We start from the raw sequence: 24,514 nt of genomic DNA on the forward strand, positions 1-24,514 counted from the left end.
AATTAACCTAGATCTATTGAATATCATTATTTCACATACTTAACTGATCCTTTCATGTTTGTATTAAAAAGTATCTGTAAGTTGTATTATATGCTTTCAATGTTTTTTATTAATATTATTGGACTTTCATCATTTTTCATCTTCTTACATTAAATGGTATGAGGTCAAGGACTGCATTTAACCTAGACTATTTAAACCTCAGAGTGCCTAGTACGGTATCATGCAACTTCTGGATACTTGATGAATGTTAATTGATAATGAAAAATATGTGCGTGACTAGGGCAAAGTCAAAGTACTGTCACCCGCAGGGTGGAAATAATGTGCAATAAGATGATAAAATATTAAACTTAATGAGCAGACTCTCAATTAATGAATTGAGAATCCACTCATTAAATGTGCAGATGACACTAAGTTGGGCAGGGGTTAAACACTTTAGAAAATAGGAAAAGAATTCAAAATGACCTTGATAAATTAGAGAAATGATTAGTCAAAAACAAGACAAAGTTCAATTAAGACAAGTATAAATTGTATACTTAAGGCTAAAAAAAATAAACCATACAGATAAAGGATAGGGTAAGAAGGTCTAGGTACAAAAAATGCAGAATATCCTCTAGGAGAGAACAGAACACAATCTGAGTATGTGTTGGTGATATAATTCTGTTATACACAGAGAGATAAATACAAACACACAAGACTGGGATATCTTAATATTTAAGAGATGTGAATAATACTATTCTTATGATAGTTAACATTTATATAAGGCTTTGAGGTCTGCAAAGCTCTTTCAAGATATTACCTCATTTATAGCAATTTTCATCTTGTATTGACCTTTGACCAGAGCTTTATAAACATGTTGCATCCACTTTTGGTTCCAAAGTTTCACACTGTTTGAAAATTTCTCTAGATGTTCTAAACAAAGGTAACAAAAATGAAATACAATTATAGAGAAAAGCACTAAAGTACAATTTTACCAAAGAGGAATCTTATCAATAACTCCTTATCATCAAACTGGTAATAGGAAGTGAAACTCACCCTAAGTTAGGCTAAAATTAATTTAAAGATGATCAAATAGCAAGAGGTTACCAAAGATATTGTGAAATGGGTTGTCCTCAAGGATTTAAAAAAATCAGATACACAAACTACCTTAGAGGGTTTTAACAAGTGATTATTTAGATCAGAATCTTATGTGCTGCCTGAAACTTTTCAATACAATTTCTCTATTAGAACATTATAGTACACGAGTTTACATCTCATTTAATAATCATTGGCTTCTTTTGGTCCATGGTTAATGAAAATGAGGCTCGAGAATAACATAAATGATAGTGCAATGGGTTTAGGCTTTTACCTAACAGGAAGCCAGAAGCTTGACAATACTATATCTTGATATATCTTTAAGGTATAATACTACCGTAGTATTAATTACCAAGTTGGCAAAAGCTAGACCTTGTGCTCTGCTGACATTGTCTTTGAGAAGACAGACTCACCATCACTCCATAATGATGTCTATAAGATTACAGAGGAAGACTTTTGCCTAAACAAGGAAATAAGACAACGAAACTTGGGGCAGCTAGGTGGCGCAGTGAATAGAGCTCTGGCCTTGGAGTCAAGAGGACCTGAGTTCAAATCCAGCCTCAGACACTTAACACTTACTAGCTGTGTGACCTCGGGCAAGTCACTTAACCCCAATTGCCTCACCAAAAAAAAAAAAAGAAAGACAAGAAACTTGATACAAAGAAACAAAACAAGAAAACAAAATAGCATACTCAGTGAGATAAAAAAGCAGTCAAGTTGTTAGCTTAGCATCACAAAAACAAAATAACTTGGTGGCTTCAATTTTTCATTTGTAACTGCTTATTAGCTTCATGAAGACACAACTTAAATTGTTGATGGAGCTGTCTGTGAATTGGTACAATTACTCTGAAAAATAATTTGGAAGTATTCAAATAAAGTAGCTAATGTTTCAACTTCTTGACTGAGAGATTCCACTCTTAGACATATACAATAAGATCGACAAAAAGAAAAGCTCCATAGATATAAAAATATTTATAGCAGCACTCTTTGTGCTAACAAAGGACCAGAAATAAAGCAGATACCTATAAACTAGAGAATGGCTAAACAAACTGTCACTGTAAAATATAATGTAATTTGAATGTAAATGAAAATATAAAATGAATATAAAAGAACACTGTGCTATAAGAAACTACAAACATGCCACTTCAGATCTTTTTGTAACAACTGAAACTGTTTTCAAGTTGAGCACATCTTAACCAAGAAAGGGATATTCTGATAACAAATACGCAGTCCATCATTGGACCAATCCACGAACCCTTCCCATCCTGGTAATCTCTACCAGAACTTGTGATTTGTGGCTTCAGGGTTACCTTCACAGCACCAGACATTGGAGAAGAAGAACATGTGACCTAGTCATATGTTCCTGAAATGTATAATTTTAATGTGGTACTAGAGATGCATTATAGTCATGTATATTACATAAACTGCCCAGTTTGCCCTTCACAGTGTAGCCATGCCATCTTGCATACCTGAATAGATGATCCCCCACAAGTACAAGCAATAGAGTGAAGTGACCTTAGAGGTAGTCAATTCATCCTCCTTATTTTACTGATAAAGAAATTGAGCCACATAAAGGCTAAGCAACTTGACCAAGATCAAACAGCTAGATAATCCAAATAAGTCAAGTAAGCCATGAGTCTCGGATGAAAAAATAGGGATAATGATGATGATGATGATAATTGTAATAAGAGTAACAAATATAGCTTTGTATATACTTGACTATATACATACATATATGTATATATACATACAAATACACACACATACACATATCTATCTAACATTTTAAAGTGCACAAAGCACTTTACTGACATTTTAAAAAATCTTTATAATAAGCCTGTGAGGGGTGTAGTGCAAATATTATTCCCAGTTTACAAAGGATGAAACTGGAGCCTAAAGGGGTTAGGCAGCATACTGATATTTGTATAGTAAAATAATATCTTTTAATTATAGTGTTATCCAGGCAGAAAAATTACTTGTTTTATTGGGGATAGTCTTAATATATGAAAGATAGATACATGACCAGTTCTATTCACATATATGACATCTAAGGTGAAGAAGTTGAACAATTTTCAAGAAATCCTACATGTTAGTAAAAACAGTTCCCAAAGTACCTACCTCTCAAAACTCTGTACTAGTACTAGATATGCTTGATTCTAGGACTTAACAGTTCATAAAAATCCATTTTCACTTCTTTTTAGGGAAAGGGGATAAGGAAAGGAAATAAATTCATTGAAAGTTCACAAAACAAATTTTTAATATGATGATCTTGACCATTAACAGAAACCAAGTTAATTTGGCAGATAACAATTAACTGTATCTACCTTTCAATCAATGACTGGCAAAATAAGAAAGATCAGATTTAAAGCTGAGATCTAAGTATGAAGACTGATTAGGCAGGAAGCTCCTGCTAAACAAAGCCAAAGCAGGAACAATCCCAAAAGCTCTCACTTGTAGCCGTTTGCTCTACCCTGAGAGACTCAAATGGAAATCCCTTAATGTACTGTGTCCTTCATTTATTTCTCCTACTGGACATTTGAGAGCATTTAAGAATGTTACTCTTTTGAGTAGTTGCTTGATGATGGATCACTCTGATTAAAGGATTCTTTTTTTTTTTTTCCCCTTTTCCCTTCTTTGGTGCAGGAGAAGACTACCATCTACAGTACAATTAGGAAACTAGGTCTCTTACCTGATGATAAAATATCAATCATAAAATATTGTTCATGTTCCCTCACACATAAAACTTGTGGACTTTCTGGACTAACTATACTATTACAATGTAAGCATTAAGAATGATTTTAAAACAAGAGCCTTAGCTAAATCGCATATCCAGGTTTGAAGTTATACAGCATTAATGTCAGAATTGAGTCATAAATCAAATGTTGCTCTAAACATTTTCATTTTTTGAGTTCACTTAAATCTAGATACACTACAGTATTTAGTAGTCCAACTTTTAATATGGATATGGTGGTAAATAAGTATTTTGTTTTTATTTGCATATTGTATTAGGCAGTTTTGTGCTACATGAAGTGTTATAATGGAAAAATATGCACATATAATTTAATAGGCCTAATTATCACATTTCAAAATAAAACAAAACTGCCAGCATCTTTTAACCCTGAGGCTGCTACAACAGAATGTGAGAGTGCTTAATAAAGCAGATGTATATGTTAAATGAATATGCACTATCTTTTTCTTCTCTTCAGTAAAATTTAGCATTCATTTATTTCATATATTCTGTGGATTTTTACTACATAAATCAGTGTATGTCAGTTCCTTAGACTAATTAACCAAAGAGAAGTTTGACTAGTAAAGGCATACTGCCAAGCATGATTAGTTAAATGATATATAGTACTTATTGATCATTATTATTTATTCTAGTATCAGTGCTAATAAACATTATAGCTATTTTTATGCCTTCTATCAGCCAATCAATTTATTACATCCCTACTATGTACACCTTTTCTAGGCAAAATATAGTGGAAAAACTGGGGCAGCTAGGTGGCACTGTGGAAAGAGCACTGGGCCTGGTATCTAGAAGAATACTTTTCTTGAGTTCAAATTCAACCTCTGACACTTACTGGCAAAATCATTCCAACATCTTTGCCAAGAACATCCCAAAAGGGGTCACAAAGAGTCAGACATGACTGAAAAAACACGACAGTCAAAAACCAGTACTAAAATACAGATTTATAAATCACAGACACTGGTTACCTATTAAATTATGGGTGAGTGGATGGTGTAAGGTAAAAAGAGGAAATACTAAGTAGATGTGTACTCTTCCTTCTCCCCACCCACTTACCACCATTTAACACAAACTTATTTTATTTATTAGTTAACTTGGCACCAGGAAGAATCAGAAGAGGGGGAAGGCCAATTTTGCAAATTTCCATGTAGCACAAAATGGATGACTGTAGAAGGATCAAGGCAGAATAGAGAGCCTCAAAACCAACAAGACAGCTTGAAGTCTAGCTTCTGACACATACTGATTATGTGACCTTGACAAGTCATTTAACCTCTCAATGCTACAGGCAACTCTCTAAGCCTACAAGATATAAAAGTTGTAGTCCTGCATTAGTAGAGGGAGATTTCTTTTCTGGAAGTTCCCTAAACCAGGGAAATCATGGGTTTAGTCCCTATCTCCTATCTACTATAGCTGTCCATTTGAGACCTTCTTTGGTTCACAAATGGATGAATATAAAAAGGGTGGTGAGGTAGGAGGGAGAACAGGTCAACATTCAAACCATTTATTTTTCTGATCCTGCCAACCTTGTAAAATGAATGTAGAAAGAGAGAGTTGTATCAGAGCTTAAAAATTTTTAAGTAATTCTGGATTTGAGAACCTTAACAAACCAAATGATGAATTTTATATTACTAATGCCCTACACTATTAATCAGAGAAGATGGTATTATCTTGGTTATTATTCTCCACTTTGATTTTGGCTTCAGATAGTATTCTAAAGTTGCCTTAATTACACTATGAAAATAATCTATAAATAAGTGATCATTATCATATTTGTATCAATTCTTTTATGAATTTAATGCCCCAGGTGGCATGGCTACAGTAAACTTGAACTTTTAGACAGACCCCAAAGGAAAAAGATCAGTTATCTACATGTTCTTTATTCCTCCTAGAATATTACTCTTCAGTGTGGGCAGCAGTTAGAATTTATAGGGACCCACATTGTGCTAGGCTTGATTCAATAGATCAGACACAAAACCATCCATATTTACTGCTAGGGATTATTATTCTTGTACTACAGGACAACAAAAGATTTGATTTTTATAGTATCTGTTCTCCAAAGAGCTGAAAGTTCTTTCGTGTGTTATCTCATTGATCCACAAAAAATTTTTAAAAGGTAATAAGGAAAAATATGTTTCTCAACAGAAAAAGGGAAAAAGTAAACAATTTTGCATACTTTTACTTGATTTTTATATGAATTTTTTTCTCTCACATAAAAGTATTTTTGATACATTCATCATATATATGAAAACTTTTACTTGCCTTTTAAAGTTCTCTCTCTCTCTCTATATATATATAAATACTTATTATTAAAATAATTAGGAGGCAACTTGCCATGGCATATGTAACACTGGACATGGAATGTGGAAGTCTTGAGTTCAAATCTCACCTCTCTAATTAGGTCAAGAAAGGAAATATGCAATCAACTAAGAAAAACAATTAACCATTCTTCAGAGGAGCTACAGGGCATCAAAACTTATACAGGTCAAAAGTAGGAAGTTGTTGTGGAGAAGACCCCAACATGTATTCATGGAGAGGATTTTCTCTCCTCCCCCCTTGTTATTGGCCATATTGGCCAACAGAAGACCATTCTTCTATTGGTCCAGAAGAAGACAGCAAGGAGCAGAGACATTCAGTCCAAAGAGACACAGATATGAAGTATCAGTCACCTGAAGGAGAAAGCAAATACAAGGAGTGTGACTGCTGGCAATTTAAGAGTCAGGCTGTGCAGAGATGCAGATCCTAAGAACTCAGCATGAGGATTCCATGAAGAGAAAAAGGACTTCTAAGTCATGTAATAGCAGAAGCTGTGAATTACTTTTGCCACATCTGTATGCTACATGGGCTCTAAGTTTTAGTCCATTCTTCCCATGTACATCGTGTGTATTTGTATAAGAGTGAGGCCTGGGTTTGTGGTGGAAGTTTGGAACTACTGTTGTTGTTCTGCCATCTTAGTAAAACCCTTTACTAAGAGCTACTTGATTCTACTGGTTAATTGTTAATGGGGAGCATATCAGCTGGGGCTCCTGAGTAGGAATAGCCATTTACAAGGTTATCGCCTAGAACTCAAGATAGGAACCACCCTTTGGGGGGATTCAACCCATGAATAGCTTGCACAAGTGGGAGAAGCAGCCCAATGAGGGTGCTGTAATAGTACTACAGATTTCTCAGTGAGAATAAAACACTTAGTTTGAGACCCTAATTTAAAATGGGGAAATATCAGATGACAGACCAAGTAAAAGAGGTGGAAGATGGCCAGGATATCATGAAGTATATAGGGAAATAATTTTTTTGTTTGATTCTTGCTAGACATTGTGTTTTACTCATAAAGCCTAGTTTGTTTATGCTGTTAAGGATGTTTTCATAGTGTTTTGGTTTTTTTTAAACAAGAGTTGGATAGTTGCCTCTGTGCTAGCTCAGTTCAACATATATTTATTGGAGGAATGAATATAATACTGATTTGAGTGACACAATTTATCCAAAACACTGGAGGAAGGGGAAGGCAGCGATTAGTTCTGAATAGCATTCCCTAAGATGCAAAAATACAAAAATAGTAGACCCAAAGAAATCTTATTGCCTAAAGGAGGGGGGGAAAACAGCAGAATGGCTTAAAAACTATAAAACTAGAAATGTGGAGGATTTGGTCAATGAAGTTTTAATTACAACTAAATCACAAGGAGTTTTTTAATGGCTAGTTCGAATTGTTATTTTTTGAAAAGGCTATGGAGACTATCACATTTTTGAAATATTGTTGCCAACTTTTTAAATATAAATGAAGATGATGATGATGATGGATCAAACATATAGTATCTGGATTAGGGTTTACAAAGTACTTTTCACATGACAACCTTTGAGGTGTCCATTTCTTATGTCTGCCAGCTCTTTATGTCACCAACTATAAGCATAAACAGTGACCATTACAACCTGACACGAAAAATAACACCTTAAATTATTCAGTGCTTTAGAGTGACAAAGTGCTTCTTCATATGTTTCTTTTAGGTGTAAATTTTTAATCAATAGAAAAGTTACTGGAAGTAAGAAACTTGGAGTGAATTTGAAACTGGGGAGAGATGTAAAGCATGTGATCAAAGAAAAGAAAATTAAAAATTTTAAAAAATTAGAAAATCAATAGGAATAATACATATGATAGGCCAAAGAAATCCAGTGGAACCGCAATCTGGTACCTGAAATCAAAGCACAGCACTGGACATAGAAACCTGAGTTCAAATCCTGTTTCCTATGTTTACTGATGTATGTCACTGGGCATGTCATTATCTGTATATGGGGATATTTCATAGTTGTAAGGCTCAAATGAAAAAAGCACTTTGCAAACCTTAAGAGACAGGATAAATGTAGCTATACAAATGTGAGCTGCTGTTGATGATGGTGTTATTATTACCAATAGCATCACCTCACTTGATAGTACATAATTCTGGCAGAAGAATCCAAGAACAATAATGGTAATTCAAGTCTTTTCCAACTATACCAAATGCCTTATTAATAACTGCTTTAAAATTACTGTCAAGATGTCTCCTGTATCTTTTGTCTTCGCAGCTAGATTACAATTTTATTTTTAAGGAAGAAGTAGTCTGTTCTACTTGTACTACCTCTAACAGAGCATGGTTTTGTATAAAATGGGAAATTAAAAAATTCTTGTTGCATCATTGATCATGGCTTTATGAAGTAGGTGAAGTAAAATTATATTTATTAAAATAACCCTAATATATTTCTTTACTGATTGGGAATGAATGTATCAGAAATAAGGGAAACTTTAGAAATAAAGTAACTTTAGGATTCCTAACAACTTCTAAAAACATTCAAGCCTGCTTGACAGTTGTCAAGTTCTGATCTTATTAATGTGGGCAAAGATAATCATATTTTTATTTGCATTTCTCCTAAATCTGCTTTACTGCAAGCTCATGTTCAGTTTTCCAAGTTGTAGCCTCAAGCAATACTATGATTCCAAGAGACTGGAGTTTGACCATATATAAGGAAGAAATTCAAATAAGGATAATATCAAATAAGGATAAAGGATCTCTTTTGCAAGGAAAATAGATAAAATCTCTCTTAAATAGGTTAGGTTAGAGAAAGAAAGATAGACTTGATGACTATTTGCAATAACTTCCAACTCTATAGAAATGCAAACCTACCTTTGTTTTTACCTCTTATAAGTACAAAGAAACATCACAATAAAAGTCACCACTTCAGTATATTTTATGAAGAAATGCTCTTTAGCTTCCAACCCCCATAAGAGTCATGAAGTCACTCAATGGAAGGAAAAGGGAAAGATTTAAAATAGACTACTGTGAAAATTTAAAAAATAAAACAAAACAAAAACAATTGTCAACTATGCAAGAATAGAGATATTTTTCTCAAATAGATTACTTATAAAGTCTTCTAAGATAACACTTGAATGACACATTAGTTGTCTCTCTCTTTTCATTCAATTCATTCTAAGCCTTCAATATATGGGTTTGAAAATTCACTTAATAAAGGACATTTCCTTCCCCTTGCATAAATGTCCTTTTAATGCAGTTTGAAGCCCTCACTATCTGAGAATTTGTAACCAGTGCATGCTTGGGAATCTCTCTGATAATAATTTTGCCAAAAAGTTCTCATGCACTGACTACAAATTAGAAAAGGAAGAACTGTTCTGTATACCCACAGGACTTCCTTTCCCAAGTTGGAATACTACTGAGCCAATTCTTTCTTTTGCCTAAATACATGGTAAATACAAGAGACAAAATGTAAAATGATTCAAATTGTTTTCCATTTCTTGAACTAGTAACTATTAAAATTATAACTATTCAGAAGGAATAATCTCATTTTGAAAAAGATAAAATATACCCTTCAATAAACAAATTAATTTAGTGAGAGAAAGCATATGTTTTGGGAAAAAACCCTAGATTTAATTGTTCAGAAGTATTTGATAAGTCAACTATGCTTAAAAAGAGCTCACATTTAAATGAAAAAAAAAATCCACTGAAAACAGTTACTATCAGTAGTTAGTTTTACTGACATTAAAGTTCCCTAGTGGATGTAAGTTGGGGGTGATAAATGATGAGTGATAAATACCCTCTTGCTTAACTGAGATTCCTTATGGTAGCTTTGAGTTCCATAAATGGGATGAAGTTTATACCTTCGTCTTAAGGGCATATTCTATTGGGTTGGGAAACAAGTTGTTTTGCTCTTGCCTATGAATTTAATTTTGGGTTTTTTTCTTTATAGAAGCAGAGAGAAAATCTTATCCGTTCACATCATCAATATCAATGTTTTCCATCAATTTCAGTATCTTCCCAAGTTTCCAACATTGAAACTTAAGTAGAGGAGTTAGTTAACTTCACCATTGACCCCTCAAAATTCAAGATGGCAAGAATAGCTGGACTTTTAACTAAAAACTGAAGAGTTCTGCAAGTTTAAATATAAAAGATACAATAAAAGTAGTTTAGTAAACACAGATCAAGAATTTACTTAACAGAAGAAAAGCATTCAAAGTGCTTCAAAATATTCTCATTTTTTTATTCCATATGGATATTTGTTATAAACAAAGAGGTATATTATAGCTTCTGAAACAATATCTCATTATTCACTATTCATGTAGATGGGGGCAGGGCCCAGAGTTTATCTGGGCTTTTAATTAAAAGAGAAACAGAAAGAGTACCTCCCACAAATTCTAAAATCATATACTTCAGAAGTAGGTGTTTATATAGCCCTTTATTCATAAGTTCAAAAAAATAACGTGATATACTTCAAGAGGTACTGCAAAGAATACAAAGATGATTAATATATAGTTTATTGTGAGTATAAAATATAATAAAAATATAAGGAACAATGAACTAAGATTGAGGACATCAGTTCAAATGTATTTTTAGTGACAGCAAACATTACAAAGGGATGTAAATTAGAGTTGTTGAGAATAATTTCCTAATGAAAGTAAAAATTCAAAGCACCAATAAAAATGTCATTAGCTCAGGGGCCTAACAGTTTTGAGGATCAAAGAAAAGTGAAATTAAACGTCAACACTGTTTAACATACTTACTACCACGCTTATAAATGGGATCAAATGTTTAACTTAATATGCTCAGTATTACACATAACTGTCAATATATTCATGTTAACTCTTATGACTTATTCACCTTGACTTCTTCCATAGCATTTTAACTTTATTCTGAAAAACTCTCTCCTACATAAATTTCTAGATTATTAAAATATAAATTAAATGACAAAGGCTCACATTATAATGTAATTTTCTATCAAGTCAGCAAGCATTTATTAAGCACCTACTATGAGACAGGCACTGTGGCACTGGGAATATAAAGAAAGGCAAAAGGGCAATCTCTGCTCTCAAGAAGCTCAAAATCTAATGATGAAATCAATATGCAAGCAATTATTTACAAAAAAAGATTTTACAGGATAGAATACAGATAATGACAAAGAGAAGGCACTATAATGAAAGGAGACTTGCAAAAACTTCTTGCAGAAGGTCAGATTTGAATTAAGACTTGAAGGAAGCAAGGGAAACCAGGAGATAGAGCTGAGGAGAGAGAAGATTCCAGACTTAGGGGACAGCCAATGAAAACGCATGGAGTTTTAGTCTTTATATCTCTAACCATTACGTCTATGATTCTTCTTCTCATCCTCTGATAATGGGTATTCTGCAAGATTGATTTTCCAGAACACCATACTTCTCTATATTCTCTTCCTTAGAAAATTTATTTATTTTCATGGTTTCACCTGTTATCTCTATATATGTAAATGACAATCAAATCATATCTTCAGTTCTGACCTCTAACTTCAGTTCTTCTACTCACCCAACTCGTGCTAGCAATGTCTATATCCAATTCATCTTTCACATTTTTGCAAGATTAGTCTTCCTTAAACATCATTTGTATGATGATATTCACTTTCTTAAAATATTCAGTTTTGTAACACAATTTACTTTAACACTGGTCAATTGTGATTCACATGGTATTAAGGAAGGTGCACGTACATGTTCTTCCTTCCCAACAAGCTCACTCTTTTTCAATTCTTGCCTTGAAAAGTACAAGTTTCATGATTCAGTGACTCTTTATAGGAAACAAAATAATTGGCTGAACTTATAAAATAACAAATAAAGCACCACAGATTTAAACCTGCTCAAACTAAGCATTCTAATATTTTTCTCCATGTAAAGTGGAGACATTTAAGTGAAAAAGGAATATGGTTTGGACTATGTGACTTTGTTAGTTAATCAGCAAATATCTGAAAGTAAGTGATATTATACGTGTAGAAAAGCACTAGAGAATTAATATAGATCTACCATCCATGTCATAGAAAGCCAAAAGAGGGGGGAAAAAAAGGCATTCAACAGAAATAACAGAGTAATTTAAAAGAGTACTCCGATGAAGGGTGGGTTAGTGGGCCAGCCTTTGAGAACATTAAGCAAAAGCAATGTTTAAGTTAAAAATGGAATCTGGCTTCCTTTATTTTTTATGTTGACTTTCAACTTATCTCCTTGACAGTCATTGTACTGGCTTCAATATCTTTCTACAACAGCCTACTATGAACCTCAATGATATTTATAGCTCTATCAAGATACTGGTTGAATTGTTTCAAAGAACAATGACTAATGGGAGGAAATACAGTGAAGGAAAAGGATTTCTAATTCAATGTTTTAAATTATACCTTCAGGTGAGATATTCCACTTTTCCACCTATTTAAAATGAGTGTTTATAGTCTGCGAAAAGGAACTCTGAACAGCAGTTATCAAAGACTATCTTATCATTGCTTCTGCAAACAACAAACTCAATGCCTCCTTTTTTATAATCCAGTAAATGACAGTACAACATAAGAAACCATCTCTAAGTAACTACAAAGGGATGGGATCCTTACACGATCCTTATTTATATAGGTATCAACTACACATTTTCACTCATTAGTTTCTTAGAAACTTGAGAGTATCAATGCAGCCTAATGAAATCATACATCAATAGGATGAAGTAGATAAGAACATTCAATTCATAAATATTGTTGATTACCATGGTTACAAGCTTTCAGAACAGGCCTCTGTGAGATTGGACTGAGACTTTGTCGGATATCTATTTAAAAAAAAATAGCAACAAAAGAAACTTAATATAACAATCTGTTCCTCAAAAGTGTAACTATATTAGCTAGATTTTTTTTTTCTCCTCAGATTAAATATTTCTGAAAGCAAGGCAATACTACACTACCAATGAAATACTTGACTCAGTAGAGAATGTTGTGACTTTCACTTCTCATTTAACTTTTATACTATGATCTCCAAAAAGATAAGATACATGTGGTTCTGGAGCTGAATTTTGTCATGCTAATAAGTCTATGGTAAGTTCAGCGTGTAGATTTGTAAATGGTATGTCAGTCAACCGGACTGAGTATCTGTGACATCTGTCATTGCAAGGAAAAGATTAAACAAAATGGTAGAACTTCTTAACAGTCATAGGTCAGAACACTGAATTCATGACATAATTTCTTTAAACAAATAATAATAATAAAAAAAAGGTTCTTCTATGCTATAATTCCCTGGAAACTAACACGAAACAAGTGTAATATTCACCTTTAGGCCGGGGTGTCCTTTTTCTTCGGTCTCGGAAAGCAGCACCTGACTGCAAGGCCTCCAGCAGACTATCCATCACTCCTGTCTCATCACCCTCTGTGAAAAGAGATTGAGGGAATTCCATCAGCCCCCAGGGTTACCATAGCAATGTCAAAGACAACACAGGGGTTGGAATGGTTAAGGGTAGGGGAAAAAAGACCAAATGCCAAGATGAAACCAGCAATTTCAAATTGAGAGAAGTCTTTAACTCACTTATAAATCAGCTGTCTCTTAATGAAATCTAACTCATTAGTGTTTGTGTTGCTGTCCAGTAAGAGTAATCAGATTCAATTGATTCACTTCAGAGCATTACTCTTTATATAAGTGCAGCCACAGAATAACCTCAAATGGAAAGCAGCTTCTGTTAGAACTGCTTCATAACCAGGTTATCAAAAATCACATTTTCCTTCCAGAAACAGGTTACTTTCAAGGCAATGGCTTTTATTCTAAAGTTGACCAGAGGCTTAGAAGGGAGTTGGTTGTTAGAGGTGCTGCTGAATGAATTCAGAGAACAAAATTACATATTTCCACAAATTTTGTTAGCATGTTCCTGGTAAATTATCATTCATACTACATCATAATGATCTTCTGACTCTAGGAGGCAAAGGAAAACTCATCAGACACTGAAGTGTACTGAAGGATACAGCAGAAATGGTTCTTTGAGACTAGGAAGACACTTCCCCACTCCAAGCTCATAGAGAATTAATTAAAAGACATAATCATTTGAGCTGGATATACAGTCTATAAGTAACAAAGGTTGTGTGTGTGTGTGTGTGTGTATCACAAAACTTTCTGAATTAAACTCCAAGTTTAATTATATGTGAGTATATATGTATATGTATAAGTGCATGTATATGTTGTATATGTATATGCATGTGTGTATGATATGTATATTGTGTATATGTCTGCATGCATATGTGTGTATATAAATAAATGTGGATAAAGATATACATACACACATTATTTATGGTGATACACACACACACACACACACACACACACACACACACACACACACTTGAATAGTCTACATAACTTTGGGTCCTAAATGCTAGGAAGTGAAAAGAATCTAAGCAAACGGCTTCTCAATATTGCCTTTTTTTAAAACCACAGTTCAACAACAGACCATTAAATAATTGATGCATACTTAGAATTTAAAATACAACAGTTTGCCTCCACTAGCTTTTAATTTTTTTAATGGAAATATTGTCCCTCAATATGTTATATTAAGAACTTGATAAATAAAAAGTAGTAAAAGCAGCACATGTATTATACTAGATATTTAAATATTTTTAAAGTGTATATAAATACAAGTATCATCTTTAGAAGGTTGACTACCAGGTAATGGGGTGGGGGAGACACATTGATTAATGAAAACCATATGGGTTGTAATATGAATTGGTGAAAAGAACAACCACATTGATGAAATCACTGATTATTAGATTATTTTAGTAAATACTGTTTAATTATACTTAAAAGTTTAAAATAATTTCAGTAGATACACTAAATTCACTCAATATATGAAGTTAGAAAGGAAAAGTCTTTGCTCTTTGGCAGGTTGAGTTTGAAACCTCAGTCTACAAGGCATAGCTGAAGCTTGGAACCTGAATGCAGACAAAGAGCAGAGGAGGGCGAAAGATAGACGCTTGGGTGAGTATCAACATTAAAGGGTCCAGAAGAGGAATTAGAGCATGTCATAAACTGCTAAGCTCCATGACAGCTTGGCTCATGCCTCATCTACACTGTATCTTAAAGCAGCCTTCACTTACAGAAGATAATCAATGTTGGTTGAAAAGAACTGAACACATCCACTGTGGGGAACATTGGGGGAGATGACAGAAACAGAAATGGTATAACAAAATGGAAAAAACTTGAGTTATTCCTCTTACCACTTAGGTTCATAGTGGAACATAAAAAACGATCACCTTTCACATGTGTGCAACTTTTCCTGGCTCTCCATTGCCAATGTAGGTAAGGGAGCTTGGAATTAAGATGGGATTTACAGAATGAGTACAAACTGGGCTATGATCCTGAAGCTACAGTTCCTAGTAGAACTAGATCAAGCAGTCAGCTTTGATGGATTATTTAGGAGCAGTGACAAATGGAGTGAAACTGGTTGGGACCTTCAAGATATTTCGTTGGGAGCTTTCTTAGTTCCCCAGGGACCTCAAAACTTTTGCCCCTCCTTAATGAGTAGCACTTGCCTTTACGGAACCAGAGCATCACTTTACATGGGTATCAAAGGCCATAAGCTCGATGTCAAAGACTAATCATGATATGACATGCCCCATGACTGGGCATAGTGAGAGACAAGAACTGTATGGCCTGCCCAGAGCTTAAGTATTATACTTGGACCAGAACTGCTACAGTCAGAGCAAGAGCAGGAGATCTCTGACTTATTTCCTCACGCCTTCTAATCTGTGTAGGTAGTCCTAATGCTGCTGAATGACTTCAGCAGCCTCTTTATCCATTATGAATCCTAGATATTGGCCTGCTACTACTGTGCTAAGCTGACTCTGATAACAAAGAGAAAGGTAGGACACTCCGTTTATTAGCCATGTGGGTACTGTTTTTTTTCAAGGAGAAAAGCTATTTCAGGGGTTGGTTGTTATGATTTTGAGGGTTTCTTTGTTAGGGGAATCTCTGACTATTTTTCACTTTAGAAGGATAGGGGGTTAAGGGAGTGAGTTTTTGTTTGGAGAATTGCAGTCTTTAAATACTATTACCCAAATAACGTTATCATCATCTTTGTGGTTCTGGATTGAGAGACTAGGGGCTTTTCTTGCATATATCTGATCATGTCACTGCTCACCTCAAGAAGCTTACCTGGCTCCCAACTGCTCTACAATAAAATACAAACTCTTATGTTTGGCGTTTAAAGCCCTTCACAATCTGTTCTCCAACCTATCTTTTTAGACTAAGTTCCCATGAATCCCTTTCATGTGTTCTCCCTACTGTTTCCCATCCAGGTTTCACTTCCTGCATCTGCTTCTGTAAAAAGGCCATACCTCATCCAGATAATTCTCTTTTTCCTACCTTTGGTCTCTTGGATTCCCTAGCTCTCTTCAAGGCTAAGTGCAAATGTTATCAATTGAAGGCATGTCCTGATCCCCTCCCCACCCCCACCCCAGTTTTCAGTGTTCTCCCTTCTTTGAACATCATCTGGTTTATTTTTATATGTACTTATCTATATAATTGCTTTTCTCCCCCTATAGAATGTAAACTCTGTGAGGGAGGTGATTATTTCATTTCTATCCTTGTAACCCTAGCAATTAGCATAATTCCTGAAACATAGTAGGTGCTTAATAAATGTCAATTGAATGAAGGAATCAGGTAAGTAGTCTAAGTATTGTTCATCCCATTTTTGCAGATGTAGAAACTGAGTGTCTGAAGGCTTAAGTGGCTCACTTTTCATTACCCAGCTGGTAAATGTCTGAGAAAGGATTTGATCTTAAGCTATCTGATTTGAAGTTTAGCATTCCATCTACTAGGCCATAATACCTGGAAAACCTTATGATTACCTCATGAAAACAAATGTAATATCCTGTGTCATATATTCAGTTTTAATATTTCCAAAACATATTTATATCCATTATCTTCTTACGGTAAGTCTAGGTGATAGATAAGGCACCTGCCTTTGAGAGATGAGAACATTAAGGAAGGAAGTGAAGTTTAAGTCATTATCATAGTCTTACAACTTGTCATGTCAATAAGGCAAGTTTTCTCTAGCCAAGAGCACACTTCTTTGACTATTGATGTCATAAACCAAGAACAACGTAGCCAAAGCACATTTCTCTATTCACCTAAGGTCCAGAGCATCTAAAACTGTCAGAAGGAAAATCTGAAATTTATTTAAAAAAATATATATATATGTATATAAGAAATGGATTTTAATGAGATATGACTGGAATGTATCATGTGTGCCTGTGCTCATTTGGTTATAGACTAAAAGAAGAAAGGTAATTACATAGGATAATATCATCACTTACACTTGAAAAGGACTCATTTGTCAAACTGAAGCATCACAATTTAAATCTCCTTCACTACAGGAGAATCTCAACAATAATACTTGCAAATTTTAAATATTCATTTTCGTTGAAAGCCTATTATAAGAGACTTTAAGACTGTTCAAATATTTTATTATGTAAGAATAGATTTTGAAAATGACTTCTAAAAGGTTTTTTTTAACCTTATAAAGCATTAAAGAAAAACATCAAATAATTTCTTTTCAGATAGAGGGAATTAAAAAGTCTAATTCAACATCAAGAATCAAGCAAAAATTAAGGAGAAACTAGAGAAAAGCAGTGAAAAATCTGTCTGTGAGAGGAACTAGAGACAAGTTGCCTACAATCCACTTCAGTGATTCCTCGAATACTATTCTTCAATGACTATAAATCCCAGAACCTCGGTTTTGCAAGGTAGCTCAAAGGCATTGTGGTCTAACAAGCTCTCGACCACTAAAATTTCCCTAATGAGTGGACAGTCTGCATTCAAATGACAACCTCAAAAGGGCCTAGGAGTGGGTGTGCACAGCCCTTTCTACTACTAGATAGCTCTAATTATAAAAATTTTCCTTATATCAAGTTGAAGCCTGTCTCTCTAATTTCTACCCATTGTGCCTGGTACTGCCTTCAGATCAGGGCAGAACAAATTTAATCCCCTAGATCCACACCTCAAGATAACCCTTCAAAAGCTTGAAAACAGATATTATGCCTATTTGTAAAGCGATGGTAATGTAGCAGTAGAAAAGGGGAGAGAAGGTGCAAGAATCATTTCACCGAGGCATGAGAGCAGGACTTTTATGGAGGATGTCTCATATTATATGGCACTTATTTGCATTTGTTTTTCAGATCATCGCTTCTCAAAGTGGATACTTTGATGGAGTCATGACTTCACTGGTGTGGGAACTCTTTCTACTCATGCTAATTATACATTTTCTCTTTGATTCTCTACTGTGGATCTACCATTCGGTTAAGAGACTTTCTCACCTTTAATATCACAAGAAGACCTGCTTGTGTTTTTAATATCACAGGGTGACTAAGGGAGCACTTGGCCTGTCCCTATGTTGTCCTTCATTCTTAGCACATAATTTATCAACTAAAAAAAATTGCCGTCAGAGATAAATATTTGTAGAACCAAACAGTTTGGTATCATTGCTAGCACTGTCTATATATGTATATAAGAAATGGACTTTAATGAAATATGTCTAGAATGTATCATGTGTGCCTGTGCTCATTTGGTTATAGACTAAAAGAAGAAAGGTAATTAAATAGGATAATATCAACACTTACTTATTTCTCAACTGTTGGCTGGCTGCTGTCCTAGTATGAAATTCTGAACCCTGGACACTAACTATCGATTTGTCTCTCCAAGCTCTGTATTTTGGACTAGAATAGATCTCCTCCTCAGAATAGGCCAAAATAAGACACCTCTTCAGCTACACATTATTGTCTAGGAAATTTGTGTCTACATCAGAGTGCCCTTTCTTTTTTCTTTTTGACACCAGAGCATATTTCTCTAAGAAGGTTTTTAAAGTTCTGAAGGCAAATGCAATTAGTTCGATGGCATTTTCAAGGTACCTTGGATTCTTGAAGTCTATGTTAGTAGAATACAAACAATGGTAGGTTCCCTCAAGTGTAAAAGGCTTAAACATATGGTAATGATGACAAACCATAAATTTTGTATGAGGATTAGCCTACATAAGTATAGAGAGACTCATCACAAGCAGTTTGGACACCAGGTGATGAATTCTTTGGTCATAGTGAACCATGAAACAGAAAAATTAAAATTGGGCTTCAATTTTAGAATTACAGAATCAAAGGATCACAGATTATAAAGCTGTAATGAACTAGAACAGACATTTAGAGGCCTTTTACACATAACAAAATAGAGGCACAGAGAACTTAAGTGTTTGCCAAGGTCACATAAGCAGTAAGTAACAAAACCAGAATTGGAACCCAAATCCTCTCATTCCAAATCCAAGACCCTTTTCACTTGTGTAGCCTTCTTATCCAGGATGACCCCCTTCTATATCTGCAGTCAATAAAGAGTGGCAGAGAATTCTAAGAGTCACACAGTTTTTAGACAGTCTATAATGCCTAATTATTGTTCCTAAAATATATATAACCTGACTTAAATGACAAATGGACAGCTCATCAGTTCTACTTATAGAAGTAAATGAAGGAATTGGTGGGATTGGTTTTATTCTGCATCCAAAGACAACAAAGAACTATGGTCTCATAGGATATATGATACTGTTTCTTTCTGTGTGCTTAATTAATCTGAGATTAAGCTAAGAAACTGTGATGAGGAAAATTGCAATTTATGCAACAGCATCTGTTGCAGAGGACGAAAGAATACAAAAATTTTACAAAGAAGTAGACAAGATCATCCACACCAAGTCAACATATTCCTGGATCTTCTGAGAAAGCAGGGCATAGTGGTGTAAAATATGGTTTAGGACTAAAGAAATGAAACAGATCAAAGATTTGTAAATTATTCCAAACTTTCATGACTCTCACTAACATATTTTACATCTGTGCATATATATTTACTTATATCTATACCAGAAATATTTTCCTCAAGAAGAGAATTGATAGGCAAACATGGGCTATAAGTCAACTGAGATCACTGCACAAAATTTTGAATAAAATTTACATTCTGATCTAGATTTAGATGCCCAACCACATATATATATATATCTATATCTATATATAGATATATAGATATATAGATATAGGACCTCTATATATAGGTCCAACCCTAACCATGGTGCTGTCTCAATTCTATTAGAGCACTTTTGCTAGCTTACAGTTTGATGCAGTTACTCATGGTCTTCTACTCAATGCCAGAGATTAAGGTTTTCTTTGTTATTTTTTAACTGTGGTTCAGAGAAACAAAGCCAGGCAGGAATGGAGCTGGAGTACTCTGCCCCTATTAATGATAGAGCTGCAATATGAACTATATGCAATATGAAGTCAGATCCTGACTCTAGATCTTGAGCTTTTAGCATTCACTGATCTGTTATCAATCTCCTTCAGCCTATAAGTCCAAATCAATCATTATGACACAAATTAGACCAATGTTTCCTTTTTTTCAATATTTACTTTTCTCAGCTTCATGACTACTGACATTTCCAAGTCTAAATATTTCTATGTTTCTCTGATGGGTCTTCAGGTCCATTATTAACAGTGAACATTGAGTTCATTAATTTACTCCTATTTTCTATCATTCCCCTCTCTGACATCCCTCCCTCCCACAAACTGTATGCTACCTTTGTTTGGAAAAAGGACTGAATGGAATGAGCATAAGAACACTTGTAAGATATATAAACACCACAGAATTTCAAATCATTTTTCCTATCAAAAATATATTTGTCTTTATAAAACCCACTAATCTAGATAAAATATATTCCAAATTGTTGTATTGGATACAGGTTAAGCAATGGGTGTATGTATGTGTACATATACATATATGCGTATGTAAATATGAAATATATACAGTATTACATAAAGAAATATCTTCTCTGAATGAATTCTCTCTCTTTTTTTTTTTAGAAGAAAAAAACAAACATAATTTATTTGTATAAAATTAACAAAAACCAGCTGGGCTGCATATTACTTATTTTCCTGAATGGACATCTGGGCAACAGCCTTCTGTGCTTCATCTGCAGCATCAGGCGAGGCTGGTGGATACCATCTGATGACACATTCAACCACTTCTTTTGCTCTAATTCTACAGCGGTTGCTTCTGAAAACTTGCACCTCTGCTTTTCCGGACTTTTCACCGTCTTCCTCTTGGTTGAATAGACCTATTTTAATCTGAGTTCCGAAAAGGGTCTCCATTGCTTAAATCCTAGATCTTTTCATCCCTATGAGGGCCCTTATGAGCCTAGCCGAGCCTTGACCAGGAACCGCAGAGGGCCTTTTTCTTGGGGCTTGGGTCTCGGTCTCCGAGGACGGGACTGGTTGTAGTCTTCTCAAACAAGCTGGTTGCTCATGGTGGCCTCGGGATGCAGGTGAAGCAGGCCAAGAGCGGAGGAAAGACTCTCTCTGAATGAATTCTTAAATAATACCAATGTCACATTACAGAACAAAGAACAGCAAGGAATAATTCTCCTTCCTTTTTATGCACTTTATACTTTTAGGGAACATAAAATTGCATCCTGATCTAAACTCCCCAATCACTGGTAAATGCCTTCCTTTGTCTCCCTTCTCTTTACACGAGGTATGGAAAGGGGCCCATACAGCTACTTCTTCAACTTATTTTGCTTGGATTGGGTTTTGTTACTTGTTTATAATATTCTTGTCGTCTGTGCTGCCAAAATCCAAACCTAACTTGGCAACACAGAAAAGAAGTGATTTCTAAAGGACATACACAAAGAATTGAATAAAGCAAAAATATTGAACTTTAATTTTCATTACACTCACTCAAAAATTTAATTTGCTAGGAAAATGATCATCACTACAGCTGATACTATTTCACGTAAAGTTCTGATATTACTTTTACATAAGCTTCTCAAAGAACTTTAAAAGATTATTTATGTGTTTAAATTACAATTGTCTTAGGACAACTAATTCATCTCAACTTATGGTTAAAAAGAATGAGACATGGGTATGTCAGCACAGAACAAAAATTAGTACTTAAGACTTTTGAATTATAATTAGGGATCAAACTACTTTCCATTCAGCAAATATTTCCATAACATGGACAGTAGTGCTAATCTAAAAAATCTTAATTGCAATAGTCCAAAGGTTACAATATAAAAACAGCTTAAAATATAGAGTGATACTTCCTAGCACAGTAAATGACTGCTAAATGCAGTATCTGGCAGTAATAAATGAGGGAGTAGCAATGACAAAATAAAAATAACAACATTAGGGAAATGGAAGAAGTCTTAATTTTTTTTTATTAATTTATTTGGATTTATCAATAATCACTTCCATATGCTTTTGAGTTTAAAATTTTTCTCCCCCTTCCTCCCCACCACCCTCCCCAAGATGGTGCACAATCTGATACAGGCTATACATTTACATTCATATTAAACATATTTTCACATTACTGATGTTGTAAGTAGAAATTAAAACCAATAAAAGGAACCATCAGACAGAGAAAACAAAACTCAACAGAAGAGGAAAAAAAAAACAGCAATTCGGCTTCCATAGTTCTTTCTTTGGGTGTGGATAGCATTTTCCATCACGAGGCCTCTGCAGATGTCTTAGATCCTTGTATTGCCAGGAAGGATTAAGTTTATCAATATTAGTCATCATGCAACGTGGCTGTTATTGTGTACAATGTTCTCTTGGTTGTACTCACTTCACTCAGCGTCAGACCATACAAGTCTTTCCAGGTTCTTCTGAAGTCAGCCTGTTCATCATTTCTTATAGCACAATAGTATTCCATTACATTCATATACCACAACTTGCTCAGCCATTCTCCAGTTGATGGGCCTCTTCTCAATTTCCAATTCTTTGCCACCACAAAAAGAGCTGCTTTGAATATTTTTGTACATGTGGGTCCTTTTCCCATTTGTGTTATCTCTTTGGGATATAGCCCTAGAAGTGCTACTGCTGGGTCAAAGGGTATGCACATTTTTATAGCTCTTTGGGCATAGTTCCAAATTGCCCTCCAAAATGGTTGGATCATTTCACAACTCCACCAACAATGCATTAGAGTTCCAATTTTCCCACATCTTCTCCAACATTTATCATTTGCCTGTTTTGTCATGTTGGCCAATCTGATAGGTGTGATGTGGTACCTCAGAGTTGTTTTGATTTGCATTTCTCTAATCAATAGTGATTTAGAGCATTTTTTCATATGACTATAGATGGCTTTAATTTTTTCATCTGAGAACTGTCTGTTCATATCCTTTGACCATTTATCAATTGGGGAATGGCTTGTACTCTTATAAATTTGACTTAATTCTCTATATATTTTAGAAATGAGGCCCTTATCAGAGAGACTGGTTGTAAAAATTCGTTCTTCCTTCCTTCTAATCTTAGTTACATTGGCTTTGTTTGTGCAAAAACTTTTCAATTTAATGTAATCAAAATTATCTATTTTGCTTTTTGTAATATTCTCTGTCTCCTGTTTGGTAATGAATTCTTCTGTTCTCCATAGATCTGACAGGTAAACTATTCTGTGCTCTCCCAGTTTGCTTATAGTATCAGCCTTTATATTTAAATCATGAACCCATTTTGACTTTATTTTGGTATATGGTGTGAGATTTTGGTCTATGCCTAGTTTCTACCATACTCTTTTGCAGTTTTCCCAGTAGTTTTTTTTCAAAGAGTGGGTTCTTATCCCAGAAGCTGGGGTCTTTGGGTTTATCAAATAATAGATTACTATAGTCATTGACTACTGGGTCTTGCATATTTAACCTATATCCACCACTCTATTTCTTAGCCAGTACCAAGTAGTTTTGATGATTGCTGCTTTATAAAACAATTGAAGATCTGGAATGGCTAGGCCACCTTCCCCTGCATTTCTTTTCATTAGTTCTCTTGATATTCTGGACCTTTTGTTCTTCCAAATGAATCTTGTTATTATTTTTTCTAACTCTATAAAATAATTTTTTGGTAGTTTGATTGGTATGGCACTGAATAAGTAAATTAGCTTAAGTAGAATTGTCATTTTTATTATATTAGCTCGTACTACCCATAAGCAACTGATGTTTTTCCAATTATTTAGATCTGACTTTATTTGCGTGAAAAGTGTTTTGTAATTGTGTTCATAGAGTTCCTGGGTTTGTTTCAGGAGGTAGACTCCTAAATATTTTAAAATGTCTACAGTAAGTTTAAATGGAATTTCTCTTTCTATCTCTTGCTGTTGGGCTTTGTTGGTAATATATAGAAATGCCGATGATTTATGTGGGTTTATTTTATAGCCTGCAACTTTGCTAAAGTCATTTATTATTTCAAGTAGTTTTTTACTTGATTCTCTGGGAGTCTCTAAGTATAACATCATGTCATCTGCAAAGAGTGATAGCTTTTTTCTTCTTTGCCTACTCTAATACCTTCACTGTCTTTTTCTTCTCTGATTACTAAAGCTAACGTTTCCAGTATGTGGTGATAATGGACATCCTTGTTTCA

At 34.4% G+C, this 24,514-nt stretch overlaps 1 protein-coding gene across 4 annotated transcripts in view; it reads right to left on the reverse strand.

Moving 5' to 3' along the window:
• DIAPH3 (diaphanous related formin 3) overlaps positions 1-24,514 on the reverse strand; it is a 426,288-nt gene that overhangs the window by 111,273 nt on the left and 290,501 nt on the right. For all 4 annotated transcript variants that reach the window (XM_027846174.1, XM_027846175.1, XM_027846172.1 and 1 more), the window contains 2 exons: positions 13,386-13,481; positions 12,832-12,891 (listed from right to left, as the gene is read on the reverse strand). In XM_027846174.1, coding sequence (XP_027701975.1) covers positions 12,832-12,891; positions 13,386-13,481 — 156 coding nt within the window. The remainder of the gene's footprint in view (positions 1-12,831; positions 12,892-13,385; positions 13,482-24,514) is intronic.

The sequence above is a fragment of the Vombatus ursinus genome, unplaced genomic scaffold, assembly GCF_900497805.2.
Source record: "Vombatus ursinus unplaced genomic scaffold, bare-nosed wombat genome assembly UNPS02015089.1, whole genome shotgun sequence".
NCBI lineage: Eukaryota > Metazoa > Chordata > Mammalia > Diprotodontia > Vombatidae > Vombatus > Vombatus ursinus.